General features: G+C 38.7%; 2 protein-coding genes across 2 annotated transcripts; both read right to left on the bottom strand.

Moving 5' to 3' along the window:
• Window positions 1-1,768: 1,768 nt before the first annotated feature.
• On the bottom strand, window positions 1,769-6,292 carry LOC137728811 (NADH dehydrogenase [ubiquinone] 1 alpha subcomplex subunit 9, mitochondrial). Its single transcript, XM_068467583.2, has 13 exons — window positions 6,032-6,292; window positions 5,844-5,940; window positions 4,719-4,783; window positions 4,408-4,493; window positions 4,211-4,295; window positions 4,056-4,126; window positions 3,604-3,735; window positions 3,407-3,522; window positions 3,168-3,291; window positions 3,022-3,090; window positions 2,513-2,633; window positions 2,200-2,410; window positions 1,769-2,071 (listed from the first exon to the last, which is right to left on the bottom strand). Exons 1-12 carry the CDS (start codon window positions 6,123-6,125, stop codon window positions 2,271-2,273), a joined length of 1,200 nt encoding a protein of 399 aa, XP_068323684.2. The 5' UTR covers window positions 6,126-6,292; the 3' UTR covers window positions 1,769-2,071; window positions 2,200-2,270.
• A 443-nt stretch (window positions 6,293-6,735) lies between these two features.
• LOC137729134 (ABC transporter C family member 5-like) lies at window positions 6,736-14,961 on the bottom strand. Its single transcript, XM_088678751.1, has 12 exons — window positions 14,585-14,961; window positions 12,141-14,399; window positions 11,688-12,008; window positions 11,495-11,581; window positions 10,486-11,175; window positions 10,210-10,374; window positions 9,471-9,765; window positions 8,751-8,965; window positions 8,231-8,536; window positions 8,004-8,067; window positions 7,656-7,895; window positions 6,736-7,402 (listed from the first exon to the last, which is right to left on the bottom strand). The coding sequence occupies exons 2-12, from the start codon at window positions 14,265-14,267 to the stop codon at window positions 7,290-7,292; spliced, it is 4,623 nt and encodes a 1,540-aa protein (XP_088534877.1). The 5' UTR covers window positions 14,268-14,399; window positions 14,585-14,961; the 3' UTR covers window positions 6,736-7,289.
• Between the last annotated feature and the right edge of the window lie 1,304 nt (window positions 14,962-16,265).

Raw genomic sequence — 16,265 nt, 5'->3', positions numbered from 1 at the left:
ACAGTGTTTACATAAACATATTTATTTGAAAAATTAAAGAATAAGTAGAAACAGAAATATGTAGAAATTTGATATTAAAAAAACAAAATGGGGAAAGAAATATACGTAGAAACATAAACGAATTTTTGGCTATGGACAAGTGTTCTTTTTTCATTCGAGCTACAAGTCATACTTTACATCCAAATATGTAAAGACACAAAGACATAACTTCAAGTGCAAATCACACAAAAGTATGTAGAAACAGAAACTAAAAGAGGTAAACATTCAAATTTCAAACATATTTACTGAAACAAGATTAGTTCAACATCAATAACTCATAAATTCATCTAAATTAGGTTTGAGTGCGTTACCTTTTCAAAGTGTTGATGCAAAAATATCTGAGTCGTTTTTTGGGTGTTTTTAGTTTTAGTGGGTGGATAGAGAAAATGTGAAATGGGAGGAGGAGAAGGGCATGGAAAAGGGATGGATGGTGACGAAGGAGGGGCAGAGCCGATGAAGCTTCAATGGCTTCCAACTTCATGGCCTAGGTTTATTCTGAAAACAAACAAAAAAAAATCGAAGTTCAGGGTTTATGCGTTCCAACTTCAATACCGACAACGCCAATATTTCTAGTTTACTAGATCTTCATATCAAAACACGATTTGGAACATATCCGAGCGACATGAAATTGCTGAAATGGTGGCGTCGGAAAACTTTGCATCTGTTTTTGCAGATTGTGCGAAATGGTAGGAGGAGCCTAGGAGGTCAGTGTGATGATTTTCGTCAAAAGATTAAATTCCCACACACAAATGAAGTAGCACGAAAATCTTAAATTTCATGGACAAAACAATGAAAGCAACAAGAGGAATATAATAGATACAAATAAAAACGTGGGCCAAAACCCTAGCTGCTTTGAACCAGATAGACTTTCCTCTCTCTCTCTCTCTCTCTCTCTCTCTCTCTCTCTCTCTCTCTCTCTCTCTTGTTTGCTCTAAATAAAAAAGGCCTACCAAACTTCACGTCGGATCCTTCATTTTCACAGAACTCCCATGCAAAACTGAATTATTAGCTCCCTGCACATTGTTGTTTATATAAATGTTGATGCAGCAACAGCTGCTCGAGTGCGATTCAGCTTCGATGCCTGGATGCATGGAAAATGATGCACCGGTGTTCTTCCCTTCATAGTTGATGCGTTCGAAGAAGTCGTGGTCTGCATTTGGCTCCATAATGTGTTTGATGGCACCATGAAGCTATATCTTTCAGACTATAATTCCAGATCATCCTTCTTGCTTCCTTTGCTTGCATGAGGAATCTGGTATTAGACTTTGGAAGAAAAACCAATATTCCATGTTGAACGACTTTATGTCAAACTAGAATTTTAAGAAGCAAATTGCATTTGATTCAGAGTCAGAAATTGGAGTTAATTTTCGGACATCTTTTCAGCTTCTCACACATTGGCATCGTTTTGAGTAAACCGCGCCCATAATTAAACAAAGTGTGTGAGAAGCTCAAGAAGGTTTGTGTTTATCATTTCCCTAAAAAATAGTGCTACTTTCTTTTACAAGGCAATATTTTAAACCACGCGCCGGAGATGGAGATTGTATTTTGCACAAAAGAGCATTCACACAGCTCTGACCAACAGGCCTTAACCCAAACCTCCGTTAGGAAGTGTTAGATATCACAAAAAACCACTAATTTTGCACAACAAAGTAATTATAAAGCATTTCGATCCCTAAGTTTCGAATCTTTTGTTTAGATTCAAAGAAAACTAAATGGAGTGGACTACTGCTGAAAGCAGAATCTATAAATTTAATAAATGAAGGGTAAAATTAAAGACAACAAAATTCCGTTTTTCCCATCCCACTACCTCAGGTCGTCCGTTAAGCAAAAACAGATGAAAAATGCATCAAATTCCCTTCATGGCACAGGGCTTATGAACAAGCACAACAAAATGATGCCAGATGCGTTGAAATTACAAATGGTTGAAATTCGGTCAAATATTACAGATATGAAACTAGAAAAGAATCATTCTCGATATCTTTTATTTCTTCCTACTATTTCTCAAAAGAAGCAACCCACACCCTCTGAAAACCTGTCATACAAATCGTAGTAGTATTAGTACAATTGTTCTGAAATACCACGAGAAACGTAAACAGAAGTTTGGATCAGAAAAGAGAAAGAAAAAAAAAGAAGATAAAACACACGTCCTGCAACTCTAACCTGATTCCAAGTTTCCAAGTGGGTTGAACTCCTGGACTTGAAAAGCATTTGGAAATTAGAAAGCCTGGGACTTACGGCCAAGCATCTGGAGAAACTCTTTCACTGACAGTAGAACCGTAGTTGGGGCCACCCTTGCGAAATTGGATAAGAAACTCAATAGGGTAACCCTTCAGCTTATGGGGCACAAGTCCAAGATCATTGAAAGTCAAAGCTACAAAGCCCACCACAAAATTGAGGAAAGTGAGAAAAACCAACCATGGATAAGATGATGGGGAAGAAGGAACTATCACATCCTAAAATTTGTCGAAGTTACCATTTTCTGACACAAGTGTATCTGTCTCTTGGGCAAGGATCTGATCTCGGTTGAAGATTTCAGGATTAGGTAATGGAAATGGAACTTTGTTAAGCAATATTTCTCGTGGAGCTCCCATTGCCTGGAACAATCAAATCCATAAACATTGGAGGTCAATTAGACATAATTAATTTTAAAAGAGAAGAGAAGCATGCACCTAGGGTATGAAGACATACAACTAACATGGTCATAAAAATATTCACACGACATGATCACTAAACGAAGTTGAAGTAACAACATTAAACTTATTTTGGTGTGTGTGTTTTTTATTTTTTTTTTGTGTTGGGGGGGGGGGGGGGGGGGTGGTGGGGGTGGGTGTGGGGGTGGGTGTGGGGGTGGGTTTTTTGGGGTTTGCCCAGTTACTCTTGGCATCCAAATACACACTTGCATACCTTTGCAATTGGGGTGTGGGGGTGGGTTTTTTGGGGTTTGCCCAGTTACTCTTGGCATCCAAATACACACTTGCATACCTTTGCAATTGGGAGAGGAACCTTCACGTAGCGGGGCCATTCACGGATTGTATCAAACATAAGCTCTGCCTGCAGTCTTTTGATGCTTAGTAAGAGAAATTCCATATCAATGCAATAGAACTTCACATAAACAGATGAGAAATTACCAATTGATGCATTGTAAAGACCTCAGGCCCACCAAGTTCGTAAACTTTTCCCATGCTGGTACCATCATCTTTCAAAGCTGCCACGATTGCCCCAGCAACATCAACAACATATACAGGTTGGAATCTGCATACAAGTTATTGCACAGGTTGGAATCAACAACATGTGCATGAGCAGAGTTGTTAAATTACACAAATTGAAAAATTAAAACTGACGTTCAAATGATAGATTGAAGACATACTTGGTAGATCCATCCCCAATAAGCGGAAGAAAGCCATATTTTTTCGCAAAAAATGCCCAGCGATTCAAAATCCGATCCTCAGTACCAACCATCACAGCAGGTCTCAAAATGGTAGCCTGTTGATGAAAAACGAATGTTAGACACTGCTCCTGTAATAAGCATGCCTACTTACGTGAAATCAAAGCACATAAATATACCTCAGGCAATTCACTTAAAACAGCTTCCTCTGCTGCAGCTTTAGTCCTTAGAAATCTGGAGGGAGATGAGGAAGATGCCCCCAAGCAAGAAACTTGAAGGAATCTCATGATACCCCCATGTTCTTTGGAAATCTGCAGAAATATAAAGATTAAACAGAAGAACAATATTTCTTACTACAAAACTTGAATAATCACATCCAACTTTTTTTACCACTAATCAGATATTGAACAGAATTTGAGATCCCAAAAGACACTTCCATGTATCTTGAAAGAAAATTTCAATTGTAGGCAGGCTAAACAGCTGCTGCATTATAATCTTGATACACTTTTTACCATTTTTGTTAAGGATGATGCTTATAAAAATCAATTTTTAAGAGAAGTAGATGGCACTAGGATCAGAAGCAGCACAGGAACAACAATAATGTCATGAATGTCAAACGCAGGATACGTACTGTTGCCAGTTGTTGTGCCATGGAATGATTCACTTCCTCAAAGCTAAAGTTTCTCGTCTCATAATCCCTCCCTGCCAAGCTACAAAGTGTTCCTTCATTGAAGCCAAAGATTTATGGATCTTTAACATGTAAAGTCATAACTGAAGAATGCATACCAATGAGATTGATAACCACGTTTGCTTTTGCCATGACTGCCTTAATTGAATCTTCATCTCTTGGATTGTATTTCATTGGTACTATCTGAGTAAGTGAAATATGAGAAGATTGGAAACATAATAGATTGAAGAATGGGAATAAATACTTTCCCAGTTAAGAAAGAACATTAACTAAGAAACAGCACAGAAAACCTTACCTGTCCCAAATCCCCCATTAACTTGAGGTGGCGATGGGAGTCTTCAGAACCACGGAAAGGAACTAACACCTGACTTCCCATTTTGGCTGGAAGAGAAGTAAAGAATCAGCACAAGCATGCATGAAAGATAACCACGTATCTTTCAGTCATTTGTTGAAAGATGAAAGATTAAAATCACAATTCCATAGATCAATTTCAGTCCAAAAATCTCCTACTCAAAAGGTTCTAAACCAAACAAACAGAGTCTAAAACAATGCATACATTTGATTGGCGGAATTCAAATCAAATGCATTTACAGACAGTTAACTCACCAAGTTGTTGCACAAGATAACGCCCAAGGAACCCCGTAGATCCAAAAACTGCAGCAACAATGCCACTGAAAAAAGACAAATTAAATTTCCAAATAACACAAAACAACACAATCATGTGAAACACGAAAATTCGAGTTCCAACACCTATGTTTTCTTAAAGCATTAATAGCACATTATCTTCACCAAGCGCAATCATAAAACAATTTTTTCTCAAGACTTCAGCTGGCAATTAGCACCTTAGAAGTTGCATTCTGTTGGAACCCCAATCTGTCCCACATCGGACAGAGAAAAAGGCAAAGACCCATTTATATAGAATTACCCCACTCTAACTAACACCAATGCCTTTTGTGATAAAACCCCACACCTAAGGATTGTGCAAGTGGTTAAGTGGGAACAGTATTGGTGTTGTTGGAGTGGGCCCTTGGCCCGTCGTCCTGAAAAATTCCGCATGGTATCAGAGCCAGGGGACAGGCCCGTACTGCCACATGATTGGGTGGGTCCCCATTGGCCCTGCATGATTGGTGAGTCTCGATATGACTCCACGTAGGCCAAAGATGCCACGTGGTTGGGTGGGTCCCCATTGGCCCCGCGCGATTGGTTGAGTCCCGACATGGCTACACGTGGTTGCCGACGTGTGGAATTTCACATGTGACCCATAAATGGGGTCTCATGTGTGGGGGAGTGTTGGAACCCCATTATGTCCCACATTGGACAGAGGAAAAGGAAAAAACCTATTTATATAGAATTACCCCACTCTAACAAACACCGAGGCCTTTTGTGATAAAACCCCACACCTAAGGATTGTGCAGGTGGTTAAGTGGGTACAATATTAGTGTTGTTGGAGTGGGCCCTCGGCCTTCCCTAAAATAGGCTCATTCTAGTTTGATAAGAGAAATAATTTCGACGAAACGTTAAGTTTTCCTACATTGTCCCCAAAAACAAACGGAGCAACAACAATTAAACATTCTAACTATTTCAATAATATTCAATGCAGTAAATTCAATTTCGACAAAAAGTTCTAACCTTTCCTACATTTTCTCAGATAACAAACGGAAGCAATAACAAAGGGTTTAAACTTTCCAGGCTGACTGACGCCAAAAGAGAAATAAAGAATTCGGGTGTTACCTAACAGATGATCTTCCACCTGTGCCCTTGCGCACAAGGTGCCCCACTCCCTTGGTGGCGAGGGTAGATCCGCACTTTGGACGATCAGCTCCATAATCTACAAAATTGACAAATTGACAAATTGAGGTCACCAAAGAGGGGGAATTTGAAAACCAAACCCTAGAAATGGAGAGGGAATGAGAAGTTACAGTGATCGGAAAGGGGGTAGATTGACTTGAGCGACGAGATTGAAGATGATTGGGTCAGATACTGGCGCCCAACGCGCTTCGACACGGCCTGCATCGCGCTCTCAGCTACAAGTTCAGAGTCAGGCCAGAGACACAGAGAGAGGGAGAGACAGAGAGAGACAGAGAGACAGAGAGGCGACAGAGAAACCTGTGCGAAATACAAAGGGGCTGGATCAATAAGATGTTTGGGATCGGTACTGAGTCTGAGTCGAGTTCTGAGTTGGGCATATGCTTTACTTTGGTTTGGGCCATGATAAACTTGGACTCTACTAATGACCCACTTCTTCTTTTTCTTTTTCATTTTTCCTTTTGTGTTTCTAAATAAAACCGACATTCTACTCTGAACTAATCTAAAGGGTCAGAAGCCGGTTCAAAGTCGAAATCATAAGAAAATACGCTCATTTTCACATTATATATTGTCAATCTGAATCGAACGACCTCCTTTTTTCAAATAGTTTAAACATATTATGTTGTCAAACAGTTAACTTAGACAAGTGATTTAATTTTCACTCATGTGTACGATAGTTTAACATAACATACCAACTTAATAACGTTAAACATTCATTGATTTAAACGTGTAGCCTTGATCACATCACAATAGAACTTCTGTTGTGAAGTTTTTTAAACTTGTTATGTTGTTAGACTTTCAATCTGAATAAGTGATATAGCCGAAGTGTTAATATATACATCAAAACAGAGTTATCTGTGAGGAAACAAGAACAAAAAAGTGGGATTGAGATTCTAGCATTAGGGTCTTTAACATTGTTCTTTTGCTACCAAAATTTGTGGAACAAACATTCACCCATCTTCGCTTGAAACCAAAAACATTGACTAACCCAGCTGCACCTATTCCCTAAGTAAGTCAATAGACCTACTGCGTCAATCTAAACAACTACATTATTGAACACGATTACGCACAAATCTACTCCCGTCTTTGCCTCTCTCGCGCATTTTATTACACCCCTCGCCAACCTAACTTATTTGTCCGAACAAGAACACTGACAATGAAAGAATTCCCCGATTTGGCTTGTGGGATGAATTAGAAACAACATTCCTCCAATGGGGTTCCGCATTGATACAATGATGTGCGCCCTTATCCTTCCCATTTGTCTTCAATTTTCCGAATGCAGCAGCAGCAAGGAACGTGGCATCAACTGTTTTGTATCATCTGCTCTTGCTGCTGCCTTTGAATCAAAGTTTCTCAGCCATGACATCCGAATCAAAACTCTGGTATGCCACTTGACCTAGAGGAATATTCTGTTACCAATTTTAGAAACATGGATGACTTATCTTCTAATAGTCGTGTAGGAGTATCGAACTCTGCAACTCGACCTGCAAAAACATCAAATGTCTAGGTTAATAAGCACTGCATGAATCCCTATAAAACCTCCCTGAAGCACCAAAGAATAACCTTTCCCAAAAAATGCAGAAGCAAAGAACCATATGAAAACTCGACACAGTTTTCTTTATCATTATATATTATGGTTCAAGAGAAGGAACTTTTTTATTTTCAGTCACGAGTTTAGACTATTTTCCTTCCATTGATGAATAGGTGTGGAAATTCATAAAAAATCATTTTACTCACCATCACTGAGTACCAATACTAGATCACTGTCGATGACGGTTGGAATACGATGTGCGATAGTGCACACGGTGCAGTTCTTAAACTCTGTACGAATAATCTTCTGGATGAGATTGTCTGTGGCTGTATCAACTGATGCTGTCGCTTCATCAAGCACCAATATTTTTGCCTGCTTAAGCAATGCTCTTCCGAGAGAAACAAGTTGCCGCTGCCCCACACTCCAATTATCTCCATTTTCCAGCACTGCAATTTCAACATAAAAATACAACTCATTGGTAGCCATATACCCAAACCAAGACGTTCTAGTTTCTTTATTTATAGGGTTGGATGTGTAAGAGATTTCATTCATACCTGGTGCATCAAGCTTTTGCTCTTTTTCACGGATTACGTCTCCAAGCTGAGATTTGTCAAGTGCCTGTACCGAATAAGGCAACCTTAGTTAGGAACTATGTGTATAATACACGCATGTACAAATTCTTGAAAAATACTGCTGCTTAGGTGAAAAAAAAATTGTTTGAATCCCAGAGGATGTAGTCATATTCCAAATGAAAAAGATAGGACATGCAACGGCAATCAACCTGCCAAATCTCATGATCCAAATGCTCTTCAAGGGGATCAAGATTGAGCCTAATGGTCCCTTCAAATAAGGTAGGATCCTGGGGTATGATACTGAGACGGCTTCGGAGATCATGAAGACCAATCGTCGAAATATCAACATTGTCTATAACGATCCTCCCAGCTGATGGTTCAATAAGTCGAAATAATGCCTGGATCAAGGTAGATTTACCACTTCCAGTACGCCCAACAATTCCAATCTTCTTTCCACCGGGAAAACTACAGGTTACCCCATGAAGGACAACAGGAAGATTTTCCTTGTAGCGAACCTTCAAAGGAAAAAAGGAAGCAGAAATGTTATCATTTCGTAATCCAATTGCAATACTTGATATATATCAAAACTACACATAATTCCAAAATTAAGCTTATGCATAATAAAACCTGTCCCCAACATCATGAATAGGCACAGCTAAAAAACTTATCCCTGACGTTAATCAGGAGCACATGTAAAGATCGGATGAGCTTGAACTGCAAGCAGCATACCTTTAAATCAATTATGTCAATTGTTCCATTCTCTGGCCATGTAGATGGAGGTTGAGAATCCTCAATAAGGGATGGAGCTTCACTTGGGATTTGACTGTACTGATATATCCTTTCAATGGAAATAATTTTGTTTTCAAGCTTGCAAAAGCTAAGTATCCATCGTGATAGGCGTGCATTTAAATTCAGACCATATGTGACAGCGAGGCCAGCCATGCCTACATGGAAAAACCAATTACCATTAGATGTGGCATTTTGTCATAATCTGCAAACTCAAATCCTTTGTCATTGTCCCATCACGCCATTTAATCATCTGAATTATTTCGTGCAACTAAACTTTAGACAATATCAACACTAATCCAGTTCTCAAACCTGCTCAGTTTTCTTAAGCTAGCAGAAAGGGTGCTTTTTTTACATTACAAATTGTAAAATGCACATCAAAGCTCATTAATAAATGCGAAATCAAAATTAGTATAATGATGGTTGAAATTATGAGCTCAGAGATTCAATCAGGTTAACATGCAAGAGATACAATGTCATAGATACTCCCACATAAACCAAGTCAAAGATTGTTCATATATGTGTGCACGCTTCGAAATGGAGGCAATCATTCAGACCAAGCAAATCTTAAGAATGGCAATGCTATTTCATATTCAAGTTATGTTTTTACAGGACTCAAATCTCATGATAACATACAGATAAAAGTATAAGACATGTACTTACTTGGATCGATACTCCCATGTGGAAAACTCACAAGTAAAATCATGCAGAAAGCGAATACAAAAGTTGAGAGTAATTCCATGCGCAGACAGAGCCATTCAATAGCTGCAATACTGCAGAAGAATGGGCGAGCAAAGCAATCAAGAAGATAAAGATTCCTCTTCATGAACCTTTTTTCTTGTCCAAATCCTCTTATAGTGGCAGCTCCAGCAATTGACTCGCCAAAAAGATGGATAATTGGAGATTTCTGGATGCTAACAATACGGACCAGTTCCCTTGATGAAGACATGTAGTATTTCTGTATCGAAGAATGCTCACATTAGGTACAATAAAGTAGGTTTGACAACGTAACATACAGTAATTAGCTCAAAGATTTATATACACAGCGTGATAAAAGGACAATCAATAAGATTGCTCAAAGTGATGAAACTGATCACAAACAATATGATTTATCTTTTGCAGTAGCAACCATTAGATGGTGCATAGTACATAAATATTATATATTTCGAAACAAAAATATATAAGAAATTGTACGCTCCTGATCTCTTGAAAGAAGGAAAAAAAACAAAAAAAAAGAGAACAATTTTTTGAAGATCTTACGTGATTAAAGTTCTAAAATCTGATTTAACTACCAAGAGGAAGTGCACTAACAGTGAGTTATATCCTTTCTTCTTTTTATCTTCATTTTCTAAATAACAAATAGGAGTTAACACAACAAATTCAGGGCAAAAAGTTTAATTACCTGCATCCACAAACAAGCAATGGCCATAGGAATAACAAGCAGCAAAACTTGCCAGGTAACTGTTGTCATCACACCAACAATACCAATAAGTTGTATTGTCGTTGAAGCAAACCCACCAAGTCTAAAAGGAATGTCAAGATCCACCACACTTTGATCAATTGATACCTATAGAAAATAAACAATGCAATAATTATATATGCAAACGAAAGAAGTATGTGAATTAGGTATTTGTCACAAACAAAAAATCACTTGAATTCCAAAAAAAATGTGACTTACACGATTCAAGATCCGTCCAGCAGGAGTAGAGTCAAAGAAAGACATTGGTGCCCGGAACACACTTCTAAGCATCTTCACAAACAATTTTTGAGCAGCTGCTAGACCAAATGTAGCTACCAAAACAGCCCTAACAAATATAAACCAAGAGCTTCCGAATGCAAGGGCCATGTAAACAACAAGGAGGACCATCGAACTCACTTTCGGTTGGTCTCCTTCTGTTTGGGGATTTGCCCAAGCCATCCACCAACTACTAGCTATTTGAAGGAACTGAAATACTATTTGTGCAATGATTATGAGTGGAATCAGCAATCCTTTATATGCTGCAGCCATATATGAAAAGTAGACCTTCATGCTGACTCTACCTCGTACCCTTTCCTCTTCTTGGACAAGCTGCTTTTTTCTTGAGCGCTTTGCTTTCTTTTTCTCTTTAATTGCTTTCTGCTGTGAAGCTGACATACCTTCTTGCACTTCCTTTGCCAAACAGTCAACACTGCTGCTAGGTTTATCACAATTTTTTCGGAGCCCAATATCTGCACACAAGCTTTGTTCTGAATCTCCCGATGAATAATTGGGAATATCCATAGCTTCAATTGCTTCATGGTGAGCTGAGACTAGTGATTTAAAATCAGTTCCTGCCTGTAAAAGATCATCATATTTTCCTGCCTGTATGATGCGGCCTCCTTTAAGAACCTACATATACAGAAAATGAAGGTTACAGACGACTTCTCAAAAGCACATATAATAGAATATATAAAGTCAGATATAGCAAACTAAATTTGGAATAAATGGAAAGGGAAGTAGAAAGTACGGAAAAGAAAAAGGAAAAAGAAAATACTTAGAAGGTGTTGCAATAAACTTAAAGAACAACATAAGTAAAGATTCTCCAAGCCAACAGAGATGGTACAACTGCTAAAGTGTGACTGGCCTTATACACATAAGCTACAGACTATCAATGCCAGCATGGACCCTTCAATTCAGAAACAGTATATCAAAGGTTTGAAGACAGTACCAGTATTAAATCAGCAGCAGGCAGAAATTCAACTTGATGGGTCACAAAGACCACAGTTTTATCTTCTAATGCTGTCAATATGTATTCCTGCATCGCCCCAATATAATATACTTAGCCATCAATCAATGTAAATATATGTAAAATACCACTTCAACTGAATTGTGATATCAGTGATACTATCAGCAAGTCTAACCTTAAACAACTCTGACCCAGTGTGTGCATCAACTGCACTAAAGGGGTCATCAAGTAAATAAATGTCAGCATCTTGATACAGCGCCCTTGCGAGCTGCACACGTTGCTTCTGGCCACCACTCAGATTTATACCCCTATCACCAATTATGGTCTGATCTCCATGTGAGAAAAGTTCCAAATCCTTTTTCAGTGAACAAGCATGGATAACCTTCTTGTACTTTGGTTTATCCATTGGGCTGCCAAAAAGAATATTTTCTTCAATATTTCCAGACTGTATCCACGCTGACTGAGGAACATAAGCAGCAGTGCCACATAGCCTTACCTGAAATGATAATGTAAGAAACAAGTATTGGGAATATTAATACTTAATATTCATCCTAGGAAAACAACTCCATGAAAGGAAAGAAAACATGAGATCCAAAACAGAACCAAAAGTTCAAAAATACCAACTTACTTCACCGGAGATTTTCGGAATCTCACCAAGGATGCAAGAGAGAAAGCTTGACTTTCCAGCACCAACCATTCCACAAACAGCCACACGCATCCCTTTTTCCACTTTCATTTGTATTCCTGATAACGTTGGCCTGGGTGATGAAGGGTCCCAGCAAAAGACACCGTCTTCAATTTCTATTGATGTAGTTGTGATGCCTACTGGTAGGACAATTGTTGCATCCTCCTGCAACTCTTCCTCCTGCAGGAATCCAGAAATTCGATCAAGGGAAACTTTTGTCTGAGCCATCATTGATACAAGGTCAGGGAAATTCCTGAGTGGTTCTTGAAGTATCCTGAAAGTGGCTAGAGCAGAAAGAACACCACCTGCAGTTAGATGGTGACCCAAGAATATAGAGGTACCAAATGTTACGGCTGAAACAAATATAGGAGAGCTCCAGAACATGAATGTAGTAAAAGCTTGAGAGTAGAGAGCTTTGCGCAGCCACTTGAACTCTACACCGCGCATTTCCTCTAACTTCAACCGGTACCTGTCCTCCCAAGCTTGCAACTTGAGAATCCTCATGTTTCGCAGACACTCAGAAGTCTTCCTCATTCTTTCATCCTTGGCAGTCATCAACTTGTCTTGATACTCTTCTTGTATCTTTGCCACTGGAACAGTAAGAACAATGGAAATAATGGTGGCAATCAATGTCGCAACAGAAGCAATTCCAACATTCTTGTACAAAATTGCGAGGGCAAGAATGATTTGCATAGGAAGCATCCACATGTCATGGAGATACCAAGAGTAGTCCCCTATCCTTTGCACATCAACAGCCATGTAGTTAACAATCTCTCCACTAGTGTGACTTTGCTTGGCTAAGCTGGAAAGTCTAAGTCCCTTTCGGTATACCATTGCCGTTAGAGCTGATCTTACATGCATACCCAAAATGTCTACCCCGAGATACCACTGCCGGGTCGTTAAGGTCTCAACAAGCTTTGCCGCAAAGAAAGTACCAGCAAGGATATACCCTTCATGGGGGAACGTCTCTATCCCCCCTAAGTAATCAACAAAATAGCTAATCATAAATGGACCCACATATGAAACAAGAGTATTCAATCCAGCAAATACAGCATTACAAGCTGCCTCCTTCCAAAAGGACTTGAGAATTGCCCAGGCTAAAGAAGGCTGCCCTGAAGGGTTTTCAGCCTTACCTTTCTCCCAATTTGAATTCAAGATCTTATAATTGGTTTTGGCTCGATCTTGTGGCGCAAGAAGGGGAATGTCCTTGATCTCAAGCGGTCTCTTTGCCCCAATTGAAAGAAGCGGGTTCATCCAAGACAGTGTGGCTAAACTGAAAAGCCCAGCATCATGATAAGGGCTAACCTTAAGACACCCTGCTTCTTCTTCCAGCAATGGCTCTTGAAGATCCGATTGTCCAGAAACTTGAATACCAGTAACACCCCTAAACGCGACGAAACAAAGAAACGCTAGAGCCGGTGTCACAGCAAGATTTGCCACAACATGAGAACTCATGCGTTTCGATCCTTCAATTGCAAAAGCTCTCCCATCAACATATAAAGTGCACAAGCAAATCAGAAATAACACTGACCACCAGACCCTCAAAAGCAGTGGGAATTTCTCACACACCTTGAATTTACAATGCAGCGCCGAAAAGCTCAGCGCGAACCAAGCCGAAGCTTGTGCAGCAGGCAAGACCATCACAGACCAATCCACAACATTCCCATTACGTCTCTCTCTTATCAGACCAACCCCATCAAAACCCAACACCAAAACTTGCACAAATAACACATAGAAACAACAAAAGACGGAAAATTTGAAGTCTCTGCCAACTCTAATCTCATGAGTTCCTCCATCCACAGCACTATTATGCCGAATTGAGCTCGAGTTCGAACCCGAATTGTCCTTGAAGATTCTAATCCTACCCAGACAAGCAAACGCCTGTCGAGCTGAGAGGACGAAGAGGAACCCAACAAAGAGTACCAAATTGATGAGAATTGAAGCCAGCTCCAAAACAGGCAAAGCCTGCAGAGCTGTTAAAAGGGTAATCGACCATTGCTGAGTTGCTGGAGATAACGAAGGAGCTGAGGAGGTGCTTCCATGGAGAAGGAGGAGGAGAGTGGGACCCATTATTGGATGTAGCGGAACTTATGCAGGAGTAGATTGACAAGAGTGAGTCGATGGTGAGCTACTAAGCGAGAAGAGGAGAGATCGAATTGTTTGATAGAGAAGGGCATTTCACCATCTGGGTTTTGAGATACTCTGCAGAGACACATTGCACATGGAAACAAACAGATACAGATTTTTATCAACAACACGCAATTCAGAGAGAGACACACACGCACAAGGCGACAAAGACGATGACGAAAATTCGAAAACTTAACGGAAGAATACCAAAACATAAATTAAAACTTGCCTGAAATTTTTTTGCATAAATTAAAACTTGCCTGCAATTTTTTTGATTCAATGGCGTGAACCGATTGAGGTATGTGCTGAGGCAAGCCTGTGATGGAGGTTGCCCAACAAGCTCTGCCTCTCTCCCTCCCTCCCTCTCTCTCTCTAAACGCAAAATTGAACAAAACCCACAAAGATTTTACACTGAAATTTGACACAGAAAACGTTAATGGCGATGAGAATTGAGAAAGCTGGGGGCTTTAACGTGCGGAAGTCGAGAGAAAGAAGAAAAAGAGGGTCTTTGTTTATGGGGTTTTTTCTTCGTTCTCTTTTTGTTATATGGTTTTTATACTCTGCCTTTATACTGCATGTCAAGTTTCCGAGGAGAGAGCCTTTATACTGCCTTCATGACAGCAAGATGGAGGAGGAAGGAAAAGGAGGGACCAAAATGAGTGAAATTACTTTATACTGCATGCCAATTTTTTCGTGCACTCTTTTTTTTTTTTTTTAATTGACAAATCAAACGAAAAAGAAAACAATAACCAAATTATTTAGTGTGTAGAAAAAAAATAATGTGTATTTATCTTTTTCCTTTTGAAAATAGGAAAGTTATTTGTTTATTATTCTTGTTTTTAGTAATTTTTTTTTAATACAAGTAATATCCTACTTCAAACTTATCCAAAATATAGTACAGATTTTGAACTTGTATGCTGAGGGTCACACTACTCCAACCAATTGGACGAAGTCTACGGTGTTTGTTAATTCATTGTTAGGTTTTAATTTTCATTTTATGTTAAGCTTTATTTATTATAGTTTTCCAAACCCTGTTATTTATATAAATGTACATGTTTGTAGAGTTAGAGACATGTGTGTATGATATTAGAAAGAGATTTTTTAGGCAAGTTTAATTGTTTGAATCTGATTCGAATGCTTTTTATAGGAATGATTTTTAAATAAAGATTAAAATTTGAGCGGTCCGATTATGAATTCTTCAAACACTTCAAATAAATTTATGGATAATATTTGCCTCTCCCGTTAAGTTCAAATTTGCACAATTTGCTTATTACTAGTTTTTTAATTTTCAACTTATACTATGTTTGGTTGTTTATTATTAGTTTGCAAACCCTATTATTTATGTGTAAATGTACATGTTTGTAGAGTGTGATTTCAGAAAGAGAATTGTAGATAAAGAATATGTTGTTGGTAAAGAAAATTGTAGAAAAAGAATATTATTATTATTATTATTATTATTATTATTATTATTATTGACATGTTTAGTTGTGTTTAGATGTGTTTGTTGTTGAGATCATGATGGGGATCTCATCAAACAAGAAAACACTAGATTATGAGTGGACAGTCCATTTCGTGGTGTGTGTGAGAGAGAGAGAGAGAGACAGATATTTGTTTGTTTACACTTTACAGTGAGTACTTTGGGTGGTGTTAGGTCGTAGGATTGTTAATGAGAATATTGAATATGACTCTGATGCCATGATGATAATTTTGTTTGGGTTCTTACTAATATTTCGATATTATTCCGATATTGACTACAATTTGAGTTTGAGGCTTTGCTGTTAGCACCTTAAATATTCTCAATCAGGTACCTGATCAAATATTTGTTATAAGATTCACTGCTTTCAGTTTGAGGCTTTGAGCATCCCAAATATTCTTCTCCACTACCGTCATTAGTGATTTAATTAGTAAGAGAAGTCATCAACCAGAGAGAAGGGAAAGAGG

The sequence above is a fragment of the Pyrus communis genome, chromosome 10, assembly GCF_041283825.1.
Source record: "Pyrus communis isolate YQ-2024b chromosome 10, ASM4128382v1, whole genome shotgun sequence".
Lineage (NCBI taxonomy): Eukaryota > Viridiplantae > Streptophyta > Magnoliopsida > Rosales > Rosaceae > Pyrus > Pyrus communis.
This window is presented reverse-complemented; position numbering and strand designations above follow the sequence as displayed.

Coding starts and splice junctions, on each gene's coding strand:
- LOC137728811 (XM_068467583.2), bottom strand. CDS start 6,125: ATGCAGGCCGTGTCGAAGCGCGTTGGGCGCCAGTATCTGACCCAATCA. Junction 3,736..4,055: donor TGGCACAACAACTGGCAACA/GTACGTATCCTG, acceptor ATATTTCTGCAG/ATTTCCAAAGAACATGGGGG. Junction 2,411..2,512: donor TACACTTGTGTCAGAAAATG/GTAACTTCGACA, acceptor TGGGCTTTGTAG/CTTTGACTTTCAATGATCTT.
- LOC137729134 (XM_088678751.1), bottom strand. CDS start 14,267: ATGGGTCCCACTCTCCTCCTCCTTCTCCATGGAAGCACCTCCTCAGCT. Junction 8,537..8,750: donor TTGACATAATTGATTTAAAG/GTATGCTGCTTG, acceptor TTTCCTTTGAAG/GTTCGCTACAAGGAAAATCT. Junction 7,896..8,003: donor GCAAAAGCTTGATGCACCAG/GTATGAATGAAA, acceptor TTGAAATTGCAG/TGCTGGAAAATGGAGATAAT.